The following is a 17,872-nucleotide window of genomic DNA, read 5'->3' on the forward strand; positions in this document are numbered from 1 at the left end:
AAATGGAGGTTGGGGTAGGTGTGCTTTTGGAGTGAAAATGATCTCCCTATACATTTTACTCTAAGCACAAGCCCTTATTACTGTACAATCAAGGTGGCCATGCAGCCCCCTCATGGCCTAGAAGGCGGTTGTGGGTGCTTTTCAATGTAAATTCACAGACTAGTTATTTGCAATTGAAAATCCAGGCATGCCCACGGGACATTTTTGGATCCACATAAAATCAGGGTGCCTGGTTGCTCTTACAGCAGCCCTGTTCAGTGCTGGTTACATTCAACAGCCCGTGGTGCTCTCGGTAGGTAAGGACTAGTTGTGCCCAGTGTACCTTCATTCTGCTGGGTGGGTGATCAGCATGGCTCTGGAGTGAGGGGGATGCCCACTGTGGCTTCCCCAGCGTTGGACTGAGGCTCTGTCGGACAGTGGCAGCGGGCCGTGGTGCACAGCTGGATAAGGAGGGGATCATGACCACAGGGCTGCAGCGTTCTGAAAACAGGGCAGCAGTTCCTCACCTGGGCTGAATGAGCACCCTGTTCCCATCCGATCGCTTTGGCAAACCTAAGTGCTGTGTGGGCTGTTGAACTAATGATCCCACGTGGCCTGGGTACGCTGTGTTCTTCAGGGGTATCTTTGGTTGCCAGAATGTGACTATTTCAGGATTGGTGTTACTGGAGTAGTTCTCATTATCCCAGCAGCGAATGCCATGGGCTGTGCTTGCTACCCTCTTCCCCTCGAGCTGAGTGGCTCAGCAGTTCCCTGCTTATCCCTCTCCATCCTTTGCTAACTCAGATGATGTTGTCTTCCTTTCTTAAAATCTTAGGTATTTATTTTTGTTTTATCTGAAAGGGAGAGAGAGAGAGAGAGAGAGAGAGATCTACCCACTAGTTCACTCCCCAAGTGCCTGCCAAAGCCCAGCTCCAAGACCTTATTCTGGGTCCCACACATGAGTGGCAGGGACCCAGATACTTGTACCATCACCTGCTGTCTCCCCAAGTACATTTTAGCAGGAAGCTAGAATCAGAAGTAGAGCCAGGATTCACACCCAGGCATTCCAGTACGGGATTCAGGTGTCCCAAGAGGTTTCTTTCCAGCTGCACCAAACACCTGATGTTGACTTTTTGTTGGCTGAACTCCGGAGGGCACTGGGCCCCAGGGTACACTCTGGGTGGGCAGGAGTTGAGCAGATGTATCCCCAGGCCCTTCTGCCCCGGCAAATGCCCTCCCAAGTTGCCAGCAGAGGTGATGACAGTCAGAAAGCTGGCACTGATTGTAGTAGCTTGGCACTAAGGATAAAGTATCCAGTCTGTACCTGTTTGATTGGTGGGGACCTAAACAAGAATAGGCATTTTCTTTACTGTTTAAATTTAAAATGAGTGGTGCTGGAACACTAAGGGAAAGTTTGGGGACAATTACTTTCTTTGATGCTTTTCCATGAAAAGTTTCCAGAATTGAGAAACTGAGGTTCCTGTCATTCATAAAAAAGCAAATGAATCAGTCCTTGAAATTTAAACTCCTTAGAGTTACCAAATTGACCATCAGTGTGTTACGTTGCGCTAACTTTGAAACTCATTTTTAAAAATCCTGTGCTTTCCCGGTTGCCCCTCTTCCAGGCCAGCTCTCTGCTGTGGCCAGGGAGTGCAGTGGAGGATGGCCCAAGTCCTTGGGCCCTGCACCCCATGGGAGACCAGGAGAAGCACCTGGCTCCTGCCATCAGATCGGCGCGGTGCGCCGGCCGCAGCGCGCCTACCGCGGCGGCCATTGGAGGGTGAACCAACGGCAAAAGGAAGACCTTTCTCTCTGTCTCTCTCTCTCACTGTCCACTCTGCCTGTCCAAAAAAAAAAAAAAAAAAAAAAAAAAAATCCCGTGCTTTGCTCCTTTAAAACTGAAAGCAAGCTCTTCTCATCTCTGCAAAGCCAGCCTGAGACACCCGCTCCCTACCCCAGCCCGTGTGGTGCTGCTGGCAGGCAGCAGGCAGCCCTGATAATATCACCCGAATCCCACTCAGGAATCAGTTGAATGAGTGACCATGGCCAGAAGTGGAAGGCCTTGTTTTGTGTTGGATTTCTCTTGTTCGGTGACACCTGCTTGCTTGTTAAGTTGTGTTCTCCTTCTGTAGACTGTCAAGGGCATGTTGGACAATCCTAATGAGCCTGTTAGTGACCTCTCTTACTTTGACTGCATTGAGAGCGTCATGGAGAACTCCAAGGTAAGCCCATCTGTGTCAGAATTCGGAAGTTAACCCTGCTCTTCGGGGTGGGGAAAAACATAGATGTACTGGTGGTTTTTTTGTGCCTTTGGCCAACCTGTGCAACTGTGCACATCGCATCGTACAATCCTGTTGTGAAGCCCTTAGCTCAGGTGCTGCTCACACTATATCATGCATCAGAGTCACCTGGGGGGGGGGAGCTTGCTAACTGAGGATGGCTGGGCCCCCTCCCAAGTAGCTGATACAGATCGGAGTGGGGCTGAGACTCTGCAGCCCTAACCAATTCCCAGTTCCCACCTCTGTGATGCAGGAAACCATCTTTTGAGAGCCACTGCTTGCATCGCATCACAGATGTTCTTACTGCAACTTGAATCATGTATGTTCTCCACCTGGGGTTGAACTGCTGTTGAACTGCTGTGGCAAGCCCGCCAGTGCCTTGGCTTGTGTGAGATCCTCGTGTGTGTGTGTGTGTGTGTGTGTTTGCCTCCATCCCTGGTCTGCATCCTCAAGGGAAGTGTAAATTGTTTTGTTGTTTTGGCATGGGGCAGGGACTGATAAAAAAAAAATCTAAGATAATACAATGGCTTCCTTCACCCAATAAAGTCATAACCCTACCCAACAAAACCTTCTTCCTTAGGATATAATTTGATGGTGAAGGTGTCTAGAGGGAGAATATCTAAAACGGCCTCTTAGTGGGACAGTTAAAGAAAAAGTCAGTTGAGAAATGTGTGTCTGTGGTAATTGTGTTTTGAGAATGACTCAAAGTCAGGAGGTTAGAGTGGAAATCAAGTGAGATGAACGGGTGTCAAGTTGCTGTGGTCCAGCTTTGTACCTGGAACACCAGAAGTGCTTGCTTGTTCCCATCACTTTTACGTTAGCTTTGAGAAACTTCCGTGTGGCTGATGGGGGGGGGGGGGGGGCGGCTCAGTTTGTGTTGCGTTAAAGCTAGAATTTCCTCTGCCCAGCACCTTAGGAACTTAATATATCATCTAAGAGGAGGTGGCATATGTTTTACAAACACAGGTCCAAAGAAACAGTTCCTTCTAAAAGAGGAATGCAGGGTTAAGATGACTTCTGGCTTTTTTGCTTTGCAAAACCTTATGGAAACTGAATTATTATTGTGTGTGTGTATGTATGTATGTATATATGTACATATGTCATTTACTTATTTATTTGAGAAACAGGGACAAACAGCCAAAGATCTCCCATCTGCTGAATCATTCCCCAAATTTCTACCATAACTGGGGCTGGGCCAGAACAAAACCAAGACCATGGCCCTCAGTAAGGGTCTACAACATGGATGATGGGGACCCAACCATCACCTGCTGCTTCCCGGTATGCACATTACCAGGATGCTGGAGTTGGGAGAAGAGCCATAACTTGAACTTTAAGCACTTCAATCCAATGTCTCAACTGCTAGGCCAAACTCCCACCTTACTTTGTTTATCTAAGCAACTTGAGGGAATGAATTCACTTCCCCATTCAAGGTAGTTTATTAACAAATGGGGAACTCTGAGTTGGACTCTAGGCTTGGCAATGCCATCATCTCTCCAAGAGATTGAACAGCCTTTGGTCCACTGTCTGTGACTCTGGCATGCACTCCCTGCCTCCTGGTGCTGATGAGGCCACAGAAGACGCCAGCTCTGGGGTGGATGTCCTGCCTCTGCCCATGTGACCCAATGTAGGGGACTTGACCTGTGAGTTGAATTCCCAATGCTAAAAATCCCTTACATCTATTCTTTTAAAGACCTCTAAGGAAAATAGACACCAATAATTTTCAAAATGAGGCAAAGTACTTAAAATATTTCAGAAACATCCTTAACAAAGATCTGCTGAACTTTACTTTCGATAAGTCAATGAATGATGTGCCCAGGGGTACTCTTTCTGTTTGCTAAGTACGACTTCACCTGCAGCTCAGCGGATGTGATTTTTACGTGCTGGGAAGTGGTAGTACTCAGTTTAGACCCTTCACCCTGAGACCGCTTGTGTAGATTTTATTTTGTCGTCTGTGTATTAATTCTTTGGGATATAGAGAACATTCAGATGAAAGCTTCATAATTTCATTTACTCATTTTTCTTCATGGGAAAGAAGAGGTATAATTCTTTCAGAAGTCTTCATAATGCAAATAAAGGAGAAAATAGGAGATTGTGTGCCCTTGAGTGTTGAACTTGGACATGTCGCCTCCTTTACCCCTTGGTTGGAAGCAGCACTGGGCAGAATCTCACTGCTTGTTTTGCAGGTTCTGGGCGAGTCAATGGCAGGGATTTCACAGAACGCCAAGACCGGGGACCTCCCTGCCTTTGGGGAATGTGTGGGGATTGCATCCAAGGCTCTCTGTGGGCTGACGGAGGCTGCGGCCCAGGTAAGGAACTGGTCCCTTTGCCCTTGAACTGGTCCCTTGAGCCCTGTGTGGGATCCTGGATGCCAGAGGTGACCAGACCCCTGTGGGAGGCATGGGGAGCCCTAGCTTTGCTCTTCCTCTAAGCAACACCACAGAAACATGGAAAAGTGAGTGGATGCTATGCTGGCCAGGGCCTTCAGACAAGGCTTCAGCTGGTGACTGAGGACAGAGAAACTCATGAACCGATGTGGGGCCCAGCATACAGGCCCGGAGCCCGATGTTTATTCTTACTGTTTTCACTGATCGTTGTTGCAGGCACATTGTTTTAGAGGGGAAAAATAAGCACTAGCTTAAATTTTGCAAGGTTCTGTAGTTGAAGAAATGGAGTACTTGCTTTAGGATCCAAAGGCGGAATAAACAGATGTCACAAGCTAGACTGGTGTGGCACTGCCATATGCATTTCCAGTCATTGTTGGGCTCACGAGACAGAAGCAACGAAGATGTCAGCATTTACCTGGGAGGGTTTCTCATTTGGCAATTACCTGAACTGAGAAAATTTATACTGAGCCAAAGAGAAGCAGCCCTAATTTGGGAGATGAAATTCTCTCCCCTCGTTCTTCCCCCACAGGCATCGGGAAATGAATTCATGTCAAAATACCTGGTCATAAATTGGAATTAAAAATTAAAGAGAAGGCCTGCTCTTACTTTGTCCTCGTGGGCCAGAATGCTGCTGTCCTTGTTGTCGTTTTCTGGGCCCTCCCACTCGTTCTTAGTTACCAAGGTTAGAGTCTGCCTGCCCTTGGAAATGCTGACTGGAATGAGGAGGACATGCTGAGCTGGGAGATGAGAAACATCCCAGGACAGGCTCCAGGGTTGCTACCCCAGCCCCTCTACACCATCAGTGCATTGATGCCATGTTTCTACCAGCCCAAGTCAGCCTTATTCTGAGGCTGGGTATCCTCATGGTCATAAAAAGGCTGCAAGGAGCAATAAAGGCAGCAGGAAGCCCCACAGAAGAGCTGCTTGGGTCTCTTCTAAGAACATGGGGTTTTGTTTCCTGAAGCCTCGGTGAACTCCTGCTGCATAAGCCTGTCCGTCACTCCGTGTTTACTGGGAGAGAGATGAGGGTGCCCTGCCCAGTTTGCACCAAGAATTGACCAGGCATGAAAACTGTGTCCTCATCCATGCAGGTTCTCCTAGGACCACAGAGCCTGAGCTGTGGGTTGCTTTTTCTCTCTTCTGTTTCCAGGCTGCATATCTAGTTGGCATCTCTGATCCAAACAGCCAGGCAGGCCACCAGGGTCTTGTGGACCCCATCCAGTTTGCAAGGGCAAACCAGGCGATCCAGATGGCATGCCAGAACCTGGTGGACCCCGGCAGCAGCCCATCACAGGTAACCACGGAAGAGGGGAGTGTCAGGTGTGCCAGACCCTAAGCTCATCTAAGTGGGTTGTGGGAGATGGTGAGAAATTGGTAGACTCCTGTTTTGACAGAGCTTGCAACGCCTGCTAAATGCAGTCCTGTAGATGGTGAGTAGGAGGGATGTCGCAACATGGGGTGAAAGTGGATATTTGTAAATGTGTAAAAACAGGTGCTGGCAGGTAATCGGAGTGAAGTCATCACAGTGACACCTGAAGTCTCATGCTGCCTTACCCTTCAGGGCACTCACACAAAGAACCTGCTTTGTACTGAGCACGCAGGGGTCAACATGAGTAAGACCTAATCTTCCACTCCCTTGGCTCTTAGTCTCTTGAGCAATGTTGGAATGAAGTGGTCTGGGTGTGATGGATTCTTTGAGGGGACCGTTGAGGGTCACATCACAGAGATGACAGCCCTGAGCTGGACCTTGCAGTTGCATCAGGATCTGCAAGACAGAAAGGAGCCAGAGAGACGATTGGGCATAGACAGTGTGTGTGACACTTGTAATACCCGAGTGCTATGGGCTCCAGTCATTCATAAACGCAGCACACACTGGAAGGAAACAGACCTGGCTGATGCGGGGAGAGCACAGGCAGTCTTGAGAGTGGCCTGTCCCTCATGAACCTCAGAGTCAGTGTTCTGGAGGCACAAGGAGGACCTAAGTCAAGAAGGCAGTCCAGGGAGTGTGAGCACTGAAGCAGGCCTGAGAGCTGGTGTGTGTGTCTCAGTGCACCTGAGATTCCTTACCTGTCCAGTTAAGGCCAAAAGGTGCAAGTGCAGCCAAGGAGAGCAAATGAGTTGAGGCTCTGGATCTTTCCTGAGTCGGGCCCCTTTGTAGCGTGCATCCAGCCCACCTGCACTGGATAAGGAGGGAGCTTTCACACTTGGATGTTTAATTAACCCATCTAGATCTGGGCCCTCCAGTGTGAGGGCCACTGGCTGCATATGACCATTAAGCACTTGAAGTAGCCAGTCTAGATGGAGATGGGTTATAAATATAAAATATATCCTGGATTTCAAAGACTTTGTGTGAAAAAAAAAGATAATGAAATCTTGGAAGTAGTATATGTACAGTGGTTGTATGATCCAATATGTTGCACGTATTGACTTGAATGCAGCATGTGATTTCTCTACATATGTTAACATGGCTGCTTGAAAATTTTAAATTGCCCATGCCTAGACCCTGATGTCCCATCTGAAGTTCCAGAGCCCCGCTGACTGCATCCCCTTCAGACCTCTGGGAGTCACCCCCAGCCCTGCTGTCGCCCCATCATAGCGTGAACAACTCATTTCCTTTGCTTTTATTCTTTGCTCTTGCTTACTGCTCCTCACCTGCTTCTTTCTTGGAGTGACCTTGGGGCTGCAGAGCTAGGCACCCGTGCAATCACACAGGCTTGTGTGCGTGAGTAGAAGAGCAGCCCAGGCCCCTCTGCGCCCCAGTGCAGGTGGAGCCCCCAACCTAGCCCCGTGCTTTGTAGGTCCTGTCGGCTGCCACGATTGTTGCCAAGCACACCTCGGCCTTGTGCAATGCCTGCCGCATCGCCTCATCCAAGACGGCCAACCCTGTGGCCAAGAGGCACTTTGTGCAGTCAGCCAAGGAGGTTGCCAACAGCACCGCCAACCTGGTGAAGACCATCAAGGTAGGTCTCTGATGCCTGTGGCCCCTGTGGCGGGGAGGAAGGAGAAATGGGATGTAAGCTCTGCTCCCCTAAGCTTCATCTCCAGTGAAGTTGAGCTTCCAGTTCAGTCTGATAATGTTGGGCACTGAGGAAGGTGCCTTAGCCATGGAGGCATTAATCATGCAGTATTGACAGCCATGGTCTCCACAAACCTCCTGGGTGATGAAGAGAAGGACCTTGCCAGCTTGTGTATGTGAGACACATGGGGACAGACATGCAGCTAGGAAGGCCTGGTGGTGAGGCCTCTCTGGGCGCAGTGCTTCGGTAACAAACACACTGTGTTGACTTGAGCTGTAAAAGGGTACTTCCGAAGCAGCATGGAAAAGTGGGATGGGAAGACTGGTTTAAGGGCAGGTGTTTGATGCAGAGATTAAGACGCTACTTGGGACATCCATATTCCGTATCTGAATGCCTGGGTTCAAATCCTGGCTGTGCTTCCAATTCCAGCTTCCTGGTAATGCCCAGGGAGGCAGCAGGTGATGGCTTAAGTGATTGTTTTCCTGCCACCCATGTGGGAGACCTGGATTGAGTTTCTGAGCTTGGACCTGGAGCTGCTGGAGCTGTAGGGGGCATTTGGGGAATCAACCAGTGGATGGGAGTTCTCTGTGTCTCTCTGCCTTTCAAATAAATAAATAATTTTTTAAAAATTTAGTTTTCTGCAAAAAATATTTTAAAATTCATGCATTTTATAATGTTTTCCATAAACTTTTTGAAGATAAGTCATATGCATATATTTCAAAATATGCTTTTTTTTTTTTTTGGTTTTTTTTGGTATAAGTATCTTTAGGTCTTTCCAATTTCTTTTTTTTTTTTTTTTTTTAATTTTTGACAGGCAGAGTGGACAGTGAGAGAGAGAGAGACAGAGAGAAAGGTCTTCCTTTCGCCGTTGGTTCACCCTCCAATGGCCGCCGCGGTAGCGCGCTGCGGCCGGCGCACCACGCTGATCCAATGGCAGGAGCCAGGTGCTTCTCCTGGTCTCCCATGGGTTGCAGGGCCCAAGCACTTGGGCCATCCTCCACTGCACTCCCTGGCCACAGCAGAGAGCTGGCCTGGAAGAGGGGCAACCGGGACAGGATCGGTGCCCCGACCGGGACTAGAACCCAGTGTGCCGGCGCCGCAAGGCGGAGGATTAGAAAATATGCTTTTAATTCCATTTTCCATTAACACTTTAAATTTTTATTTATTTTCACTTAATATGAAAGGCAGAGATAGAGATCTTCCATCTGCTAGTTCACTCCCCAAATACTCACGAATGCCAGGGTTGAGCCAAGCCAAATCCAGGGACCTAGAAATCAGTCTGAGTTTTGGAGCCGGTGCTGTGACACAGCGGGTTAACACTCTGGCCTGAAGCGCCAGCATCCCATATGGGCACCGGTTCTAGTCTTGGCTGCTCCACTTCCAATCCAGCTCTCTGCTATGGCCTAGGAAAGCAGTGGAAGATGGCCCAAGTGCTTGGGCTCCTGTACCCATGTGGGAGACCCGAAAGAAGCTCCTGACTCCTGGTTTTGGATTGGCGCAGCTCCAGCTGGAGAGTAAACCATCAGATGGAAGTCTCTCTCTCTCTCTCTCTCTCTCTCTCTCTCTCTCTCTCTCTCTGCATCTCCTCTCTCTGTGAAACTCTGACTCTCATAGAAATAAATAAATCTTTAGAAATCAGCCTGAGTTTCCCATGTGGGTGGCAGGGGCCCAAGGACTTGAGCTGTCACCTGTTACATCCCAGGATGTGCATTAGCAGGAGGCTGGATCAGAAGTGGAGGAGCCAGGACATATACCAGGCACTCCAATAAAGGGATATAGGCATCACAAATGGCCTCTTAACCACCTGTGACCTTTTGGAATTACCCTTCGATGGGCCGGTGCAGCTAATCCTCCGCCTGCGGTGCCAGCACACCAGGGTTCTAGTCCTGGTTGGGGTGCCAGATTCTGTCCTGGTTGCTCCTCTTCCAGGCCAGTTCTCTGCTGTGGCCCAGGAGGGCAGTGGAAGATGGCCCAAGTGCTTGGGCCCTGCACCCGCATGGGAGACCAGAAGGAAGCACCTGGCTCCTGGCTTCAGATTGGCACGGTGTGCCGGCTGTAATGGCCATTGGAGAGTGAACCAACGGAAGGAATACCTTTCTCTCTCTCTCTTTCTCTCACACTAACTCTGCCTGTCCAAAAAAAAAAAAAAATTATACCCTAGGATGTTAACTTGGGGTGATTTCAAGTGGCTGGTTGAGCCCTCTACCATTATACTAGATATATCTGGACCAAGAGAGTAACAGAGGGAGACAGAAATGAGAAATTACAATGCTTTTATTTAAAGTGATTTTCTTAAAAAATATTTATTTATTTATTTATTTGAAAGTCAGAGTTACACAGAGAGAGATGGAGAGGCAAAGAGAGAGAGATCTTTCATCCACTATTTCACTCCCCAATTGGCCATAACGGCCAGAGCAGTGCATATCCAAAGCCAGGAGCTTCCTCCGGGTCTTGCCACACAGGTGAAGAGGTCCAAGGACTTGGGCCATCTTCTACTGCTTTCCCAGGCCAGAGCAGAGAGTTGGGTCGGAAGTGGAGCAGCCAGGACCTGAACCGATGCCCAAAAGGGATGCCGGCACTGCAGGTGGCAGCTTTACCTGCTACGCCACAGCACCAGCCCCTAAAAGTGATTGCTATTGCAGCTAATCCACTTCCAATCCAGCTCCCTGATAATAGCCTGAAAAAGCAGTAGAAGATTACTTAAGTGTTTGGCCCCTGCCACCCACGTGGGAAACCCAGACGACGCTCCTGACTTCAACATGGCCTTGCCCTGGCCGTTGCAACCATTTGGAGAATAACTAGCAGATGGAAGATCTTTCTTTGTCTCTATGTCTCCGTCTCTCTCTGTCTCTCTGTAACTCTGACTTTCAAATAAATCTTTTTTTTAAAAAGTGATTTTAATCTCTTCAATGATATCTGCTTTATAGTGGACAGAACATCAACTTTAAAAAAAATATTTATTTATTTATTTGATAGCATGACAGAGAGAATGAGAGACACAGAGAGAGAAAGAGAAAAACATCGTTTCCATCTGCTAGTTCACTCCCCAGATGGCCATAGAGCCCAGGGCTGGATCAGGCTGGATCCAGGGGCTTCATCCAGGTCTCCCACATAGGTAGCAGGGGCCCAAGTACTTGGGCCATCCTCTGCTGCTTTTCCCAGGCACAGTAGCAGGGAGCTGGATTAGAAGTAGAGCAGCTGAGCCGGCGCCGTGGCTCAACAGGCTAATCCTCCGCCTAGTGGCGCCGGCACACCGGGTTCTAGTCCCGGTTGGGGCGCCGGATTCTGTCCCGGTTGCCCCTCTTCCAGGGCAGCTCTCTGCTGTGGCCAGGGAGTGCAGTGGAGGATGGCCCAAGTCCTTGGGCCCCTGCTACCTATGTGGGAGACCAGGAGAAGCACCTGGCTCCTGCCATCGGATCAGCGCGGTGTGCCGGCCGCAGCGCGCTAGCTGTGGCAGCCATTGGAGGGTGAACCAACAGCAAAGGAAGACCTTTCTCTCTGTCTCTCTCTCTCTCTCTCATTGTCCACTCTGCCTGTCAAAAAGGAAAAAAATAAAAAATAAATAAATAAATAGAAGTAGAGCAGCTGGGATAGGAACCAGCACCAATACCTGCTACAGCACAACACTGACCCCAGAACATCAACTTCTAAAAATTGAGCATTCTGTGTCTCCCAAAGTCATCTTGGGGTTGAAGTCCATGGGCAGAGTTGGGGTCAGAGGCGGGGTTAACTTGCAAAGAGAGTATTGAAATGGCTGGGCTGTAGCATTTTTTCAGTGGATGGTGAAACCACCATCACAGTCTGCCCTCAGCTGGAACCAGCAGGCAGCAGGCAGCTGTGGACAGACAGGCACAGCCAGGACAGCAGACCCCAGGCAGGAAGCCCAGCACCCACTCTCCATGGGCCTCAAAGGAGCATTGTCGCGAGAAGCAAGCTCCGAGTCCTGTGTGAAGCCGACCGCTGCTGGGGCAGGCGTCGGCGGGTGGCTGCACTGGTGTTAACGCTTTTTGAGAGCTTGTTTGGAGGTTCTAGCAGGGGAGTGCAGCTACCCGTATGCCCTTGACCGAAGACCGGTCCTCCTGTAGCGGGGAAGGTTGTCCTCTTCGACCGAGCGTGCAGCTATCATGCTGTTCCACTCTGGGGCAGAGAACCTGATTCTTCTCTGCAGGCTGGGGAGACAGACCCAGCCACGTTTGCGAGGATTCCTGTGTGTCAGTTTGGAGGAGGCAGATGAAGGAAGAGCCATGCGGGTGTGGTTGAAAGCGGTGACGTCACTGGTGGGTGCTGCGTCACGCACTTAGCTCAGTTAACGTGAGTGCTTTTCTCTTCATTAAAGATTTAGATATGGACTCAGGAAAGAAAAAGGTGGAGAAGCTGTTTATTCCGTAGGCATTCCCGGAGCTCTTCCTTTGCTACCACCTGCTTGGTTTTAAATCCTGACCCATTTCTCTATAAAGCATCTCTATTCAGATCTCATTTTCTCTTCAGATTCTGCTCACAGTGTCAAACCCTCTGCAGTTCTCTGCAGCAAATGAGCTCTTGTGATGGCCTCAAAGATAGGCCTGTGCAGAAACATCAGAGGAAGGATGGAGAGTGGCTGCGATGTGCAGAAGATAAAGGCCCGTCTCCCGGGAGCACCCTGGGATCGGGAGCGATGCAGGAGCGATAGAAGCGAACACCCTGGCCCTAACTTGTCACTGCGTGCCTGGCTTTTCAGTTGGCTTTCTGTGGCAGGATTGACCAGGAGTTCTGAGCTTTGTTTTTAATTTTCTAATCAGCAAACGCTACAAAGGTCATTTCACCCCACATGCTGTGCTATGTACTGAATAGATTTCCTGTTTGGAAGGGATGGTAGAGTATCCTGTCAAACAGAAAAATGAATATTTAATTCCCTCAATACTTAGGACAGCTGCCCTCGCCGCTGCATTTTACTCTCGGCTGCACACTTCTTAGCCCAGTGTTTTTCCTTTTAACGAAGATGCCCATGTGCAAATCCCAGCAGCCACACCTGTGCAGGCAGAAAGGAGGGAGGCAGATGACCTGGAGGGAGGTGAGCAGCCTCCATAGACAAAGTGTGCATCCAATGATCTTAATCTCTACCGATGGCATCCTTTAAAACCCCAAAGTGCAGCTCAACAAGAGCACACTCTTGCAGCTCCGCTGACTCCTAGAGATGGTTCTAAATTCCAGGTGGGTAAGGACACCACCCCTAGCCATGGCTGACCTCACTCTGCTGACCACCACCTGTGCGTTAGCCAGCATTTCTGTCTTGGGTCAGCTCATTACCTAGCCTTGAATCAGATGCATGGAATGGAATGTTGTTTTAAATGTGCAGTCACTCAGGTTTGGGTGCCAAGCAGAAATTATGCAACACCAGCTTTTGTTTTTCTGAGAAGTTGAAGTTTGGCCTTGTCCCTCTCGGCGGAGTTTGAGCTCAGGGCTCTGCCATGGAGCCCTTCCAGTGCGCGCCGCAGACGTCCGAGGCCGCTCTCAGTAATCCAGTGTGACTTGGCTGTGAGTAGGTTTTCTTGGTCATCTTTGGGTTGGCATTGCTAGAGTCAGTTTCTTTGCAAGAAAAATGAGGAAAAAATTGTTCTGAGGATGCTGATGCTTTATTCTTGTTGCCTTCATCTGTGGTCTGTAGGAGAAGAGGGGGAAGCCAGGAGTCTTGGCATGAGGTGTAAATGGTGGGGTGACCTTGACAATGCATGACACTTTCCAGGTACTGATTTTATTGTCTGGAAAATTGGGGATGGGGATTAAATTATCTGTAAGGTTGCTTTGAGGTCCCAAAAAATATTGATTATTGCATACTCAAATGTGAGATTTTGCTGACAGCACTCAGAGGAGCTGGCCCAGGGGTCCGGAGTACCCTTGTCCTGAGGTGGCTGGATTGTGTGGCTTAGTGGGTTTCCCCTGTCGTTATGGCTGGCCTGTTGGACGTTCTGTAACAAGGAATGACCACCAGGAAACTTTTGAGCCTGCTTAAAGTTTCACCCTTGGGCACATTGGAGAATTTTGTGTGTTTGGGTGGCTCAGCCTGGCTCTGTGGAGGGAGCGTTCAGAAGTGAAATAGTATCTGTGCAAACCATCCTTTCTGATGCCAAAAGCATCTTTGGGAGGAAATAGGTCTTTCTGGTTGAAAATGGGAGTACAGCAGTGAGCATAACTTGACATTCTCATTGTTGTACCAGCCATGGCAATGGGGCACAGGAAATGTCACTTTTTTTTAAGAAACTGTGCTCAAAAAGTACACCTAATCTCTTCAACCTACTGGTGCACTTTATGAAACTGCATAATTAGAGAATGAGTGCTTGGGATGTACCCCAGGTTGTTACCTTTTCTATTTAAGTTCATTGATGAACTGGTGGCTTGCTCCAGTGCCCTCGTGCCTGAAAAACTGAGAGGGTTGTGGGTAGTAGGAATGGGGAGAGATCAGAGGCAGGGAGGATGGGAAGTGGCAAGGGGAACTCAACATCTCTGGTGGAGCTGGAAGCTGTGTTGTCCCACTGAAGTGGTGTGGCTGGCAGAAATCACCCAGCCAGTGGCAGAGTGGGGTGAGTGCCCTGCACTTGAGAACTCTCTTGTCTGCCTGCTTCACTCATTCGCCTGTGCTTAGACCACTTATGTCAGGCTCCTGCCAGGTGGTGACCACTCTGCCTCCCTCTGGAATTCCCATGTGGCTCTGCAGCCTGGTGTGGGCCAGTCAAGAAATGATGTCAGTAGTGCAGAGAGACTGGAGGCCTGCGTCTGGGTCTCTTGTGCACCACCAGTGCCAGCAGCATGAATCAACATTTGCTAAAAGCATCATTGGCAGTTAGAAATCAGGTTGTATAGGGGCAGGTGTTTGAGGGCAGAGTCCCAGCTGCTGCACACTTCTGCTCCAGCTTCCTGCTGAAGTACCTGGAAGGCAGGACATAATGGCCCAAGTCCTTGAGTTCCTGCCATCCAGATGGGAGACCTGGATGGACTTCCCAGCTCCTTGCTTTGGCATGGCCTAGCCTAACCCTTGGGTATTGAGGGCTTTTGGGGAGTGAACAGGTAGATAGATAGATGAAAGGCCTCTCCCTCTCCTTCTCCCTCTCCCTCCCCCCCCCTACCTTTCAAATAAGTAAATAAATCTTAAAAAAAAATGAGGCTGGAGCCAGGAGCCAGGAGTGGCAGCATGTAAGGTTTCCATCAGGCCTGGAAGAATGTTGGAGTCAGAGAGGTGAGGGTAGGGTCAGTGCGTGTCTGGTGGGGGAAGGGCCTGTGCCATTGCAGGCACTGCATTAGCAAAGATGGCGAATTAGCCAGGCTCATGAGAATTCCACTGGAAATTTAGCATTGTGGATGTGTAATTATTACCCCACATTGCCAAGGCTTGATTGGAATGTAGTTATTATTGAGAAATAGCCTTCAAGCCGACCGTGCTTGTCTCCTCTTGCAGAAATGCTCCCATCTCAGACCCAGTTTGCTGGGTCACTGCCTTTGGTTTTTCATTCTCTCATTGCCTAAATTGGCTTTTATATATTGCTCATGAGGATTAAGTTAAAAGCTGAATTGGTCATCTAGCAAGGATGTTTGTGTTATGCAAATGTAGCTGTCTTGTCCATGTAGCCCTTGGCCTGGAGGCGGGGTGCTGTTGCTGGGTCACAGGCTGTTGGCTCTAACAGTCTTGGTCTTCAGGAGGCGGAGCCCTGGGTTGAGCAACCTTGGATATAAGTGTTAACCCTTACTGAGGAAGCCTGCCGTTGCAGAGCATAGCCCACGATCCTGAATTCTCATCCATCCCCACTGTTTATCAGCCATACAGCTCATCACTTGATGCCAATGTTAGCTACTGCTAATTTTGTTTTAATTATGATGCACTAGATAAATAGAGGGGGCTGCTGCAGTGGGTTAAGCCACCACCTGTATCCCCTGTACCCAATGTAAGAGCATCTGTTTGAGTCCTGGCTGCTCCACTTCTGATGCAGCTCCGTGCTAATGTGCCCAGGAAGGTAACAGGTGATGGCTTGAGTAATTGGACCACTGACACCCATGTAAGAGACCCAGGTAGAGTTCTTGGCTTCTGGCTTCTGCCAGCCTAGCCCTGACCACCATGGCCATTTGGGGAGTGAACCAGTAGATGGAAGATCTTTCTCTCTCTGTAACTCCCTCTCTCTTTGTCAATCTGCCTTTCAAATAAAATAAAATAAAATAAATTTTTAAAAAGAATACATAGAGGTAAAAAAAATCATATGTAGAGCTCAGTTAAGTTTTTCAGGCTGAACATACCTTGGAAACCATAGCTGGTGAAAAAACAGAATGGTACTTACAATTAGCACTTAGAAGCCCACCTGCCCACCCCCCCAGCGCTCCCTGTCATCTTCCCTACAACAGAGAATGGCCTGATTTTCAACACTGTAGAGGAGCACCACCTGTGTTTGTATTTTATGCTGATGGAATGGTATAGCAGGCACTATTTTGTGTCTGGCCTTTTAAATATATACCACGTGTGCAAGATTTACTCCTGCGATGAGGGCAGTAATTCTAGTCTACTCCATGCCATTGGGGTCTGTCATGTTTGTTTGAAAACGGCAGTCAGACCAGCCAAACCTCGATGCATTCAGGGACGTCCAGATACAGCGTCACACAGTGGGAAGCATTCTCATTATTCAGGAGGGCATAGACCTACTCTGAGTAAAACTGGAGGAGAGGAAGCCCAGGATTATTGACCCTCGGGTAAGGAAGGAATGGTTCAGCAAAACAGGTTTGGAGGGAGTGAGGAGCTGCTGCTGCGTCCTGTGCGTCGGTGGGGGTGGGTACTGACCGAGAAGCCTGCAGTCCCATGAGCTACACATCCACGTCTTAGGGCAGCCAGCAGGGCCCCTCTGCTTGATGGCAGCGATTTCTCCCGTTGCGTCTTCCCGATTGTTTGTAAATGCACCATTTTCCTGTACTGCCATTGAACCTCCCTCCTTCACTGGGAGGAGACTTATGTGGTTCCGGGGTGATTTCTGCTTCTCGGTGCAGTGAGGTCTCCACGTCTTCTCCCCTGCAGGCCCTGGATGGGGACTTCTCTGAAGACAACCGCAATAAGTGTCGTGTTGCCACCGCACCGTTGATCGAGGCCGTGGAGAACCTGGCGGCGTTCGCCTCGAACCCTGAGTTTGTCAGTGTTCCCGCGCAGATCAGCTCGGAGGTAGGGAGTCTCTGCAGTGATGGCAGCAGACTCTGTATGGGGCAGAATGAGTGCGGGCAGTTTAAGCCGGCTGTCTCGTTACGTAGGCTACTGTCCCTCTTATGGATGTTGCAAGCACAGAGTTTGAGTCTCAGCAACCATACATTTCTTGGGAGATAGCATCCTAGCTTTCTATGTTGAATTCTGTGCACAGGTCTGGAGTTGAGTCTTTCTTGGAACGTGCCACACTTTTAAATGCTGCTGGAGGAGTGAATGTCCATCCAGCTCGCCACCATCCAGGCTCTGTGGAAGCCCGACTCCACGGTTCACTGCTTTCTGTGTCTCCTTCCAGAGGGCAGAGGTGGTGACTTGGCAAAGAAGAAGACTTTCTAGTGCCCAACTCGTTCACTCGTGTCTGTGCACCCTGCCTGTGACCCCTCTGTTGTTTGATCTTAGGGCTCCCAGGCACAGGAACCCATCCTGGTCTCAGCCAAGACCATGCTGGAGAGCTCTTCATACCTCATCCGCACCGCCCGCTCTCTGGCCATCAACCCAAAAGACCCACCCACCTGGTCTGTGCTCGCTGGACACTCCCACACCGTGTCCGACTCCATCAAGAGTCTCATCACGTCTATCAGGTCAGTTTCCCCTCTGGAGATTGCTCCAAGCCTCCATAGGAATGGGATAAGCACTTTTCATTCAATAGTAACATTGTTGATCATTATCTTCATCACGTCTCTATCTCTTGGACACCAGTGGTCACAACAGTAATAGCAAATTCAAGCACTTACCACAGCCCTGCACTTTACCTGTAACAGCCTATTTAATCATCACAACAACCTTGTTTTCTGCTAGTGTTTCCATTTTACTGTCAAAAAACATCCAAAAGGATTTATATGGCATTCCCCAAGACATACTCAGGCTCTCTCTAGACAAAGCCATCAGTTTTACCGCATTGCGTATCCTTAGGAACTAAGGCAGAGAGCGTGAGTGACCATTTACTTAACAAGATTTGGGGTTTCCTTTAGTTGAATAATAAGACAAAAAGAATGATCTTCGGGCTGGCAT

General features: G+C 49.2%; 1 protein-coding gene across 5 annotated transcripts in view; it reads left to right on the top strand.

The window, feature by feature from the left end:
- TLN2 (talin 2) overlaps nucleotides 1-17,872 on the top strand; it is a 481,872-nt gene that overhangs the window by 384,118 nt on the left and 79,882 nt on the right. For all 5 annotated transcript variants that reach the window (XM_062206051.1, XM_062206049.1, XM_062206053.1 and 2 more), the window contains 6 exons: nucleotides 2,112-2,201; nucleotides 4,442-4,564; nucleotides 5,793-5,936; nucleotides 7,441-7,602; nucleotides 16,685-16,825; nucleotides 17,261-17,442. In XM_062206051.1, the coding sequence (XP_062062035.1) occupies nucleotides 2,112-2,201; nucleotides 4,442-4,564; nucleotides 5,793-5,936; nucleotides 7,441-7,602; nucleotides 16,685-16,825; nucleotides 17,261-17,442 (842 nt within the window). The remainder of the gene's footprint in view (nucleotides 1-2,111; nucleotides 2,202-4,441; nucleotides 4,565-5,792; nucleotides 5,937-7,440; nucleotides 7,603-16,684; nucleotides 16,826-17,260; nucleotides 17,443-17,872) is intronic.

Source organism: Lepus europaeus, chromosome 11 (assembly GCF_033115175.1).
Source record: "Lepus europaeus isolate LE1 chromosome 11, mLepTim1.pri, whole genome shotgun sequence".
Taxonomy (NCBI): domain Eukaryota; kingdom Metazoa; phylum Chordata; class Mammalia; order Lagomorpha; family Leporidae; genus Lepus; species Lepus europaeus.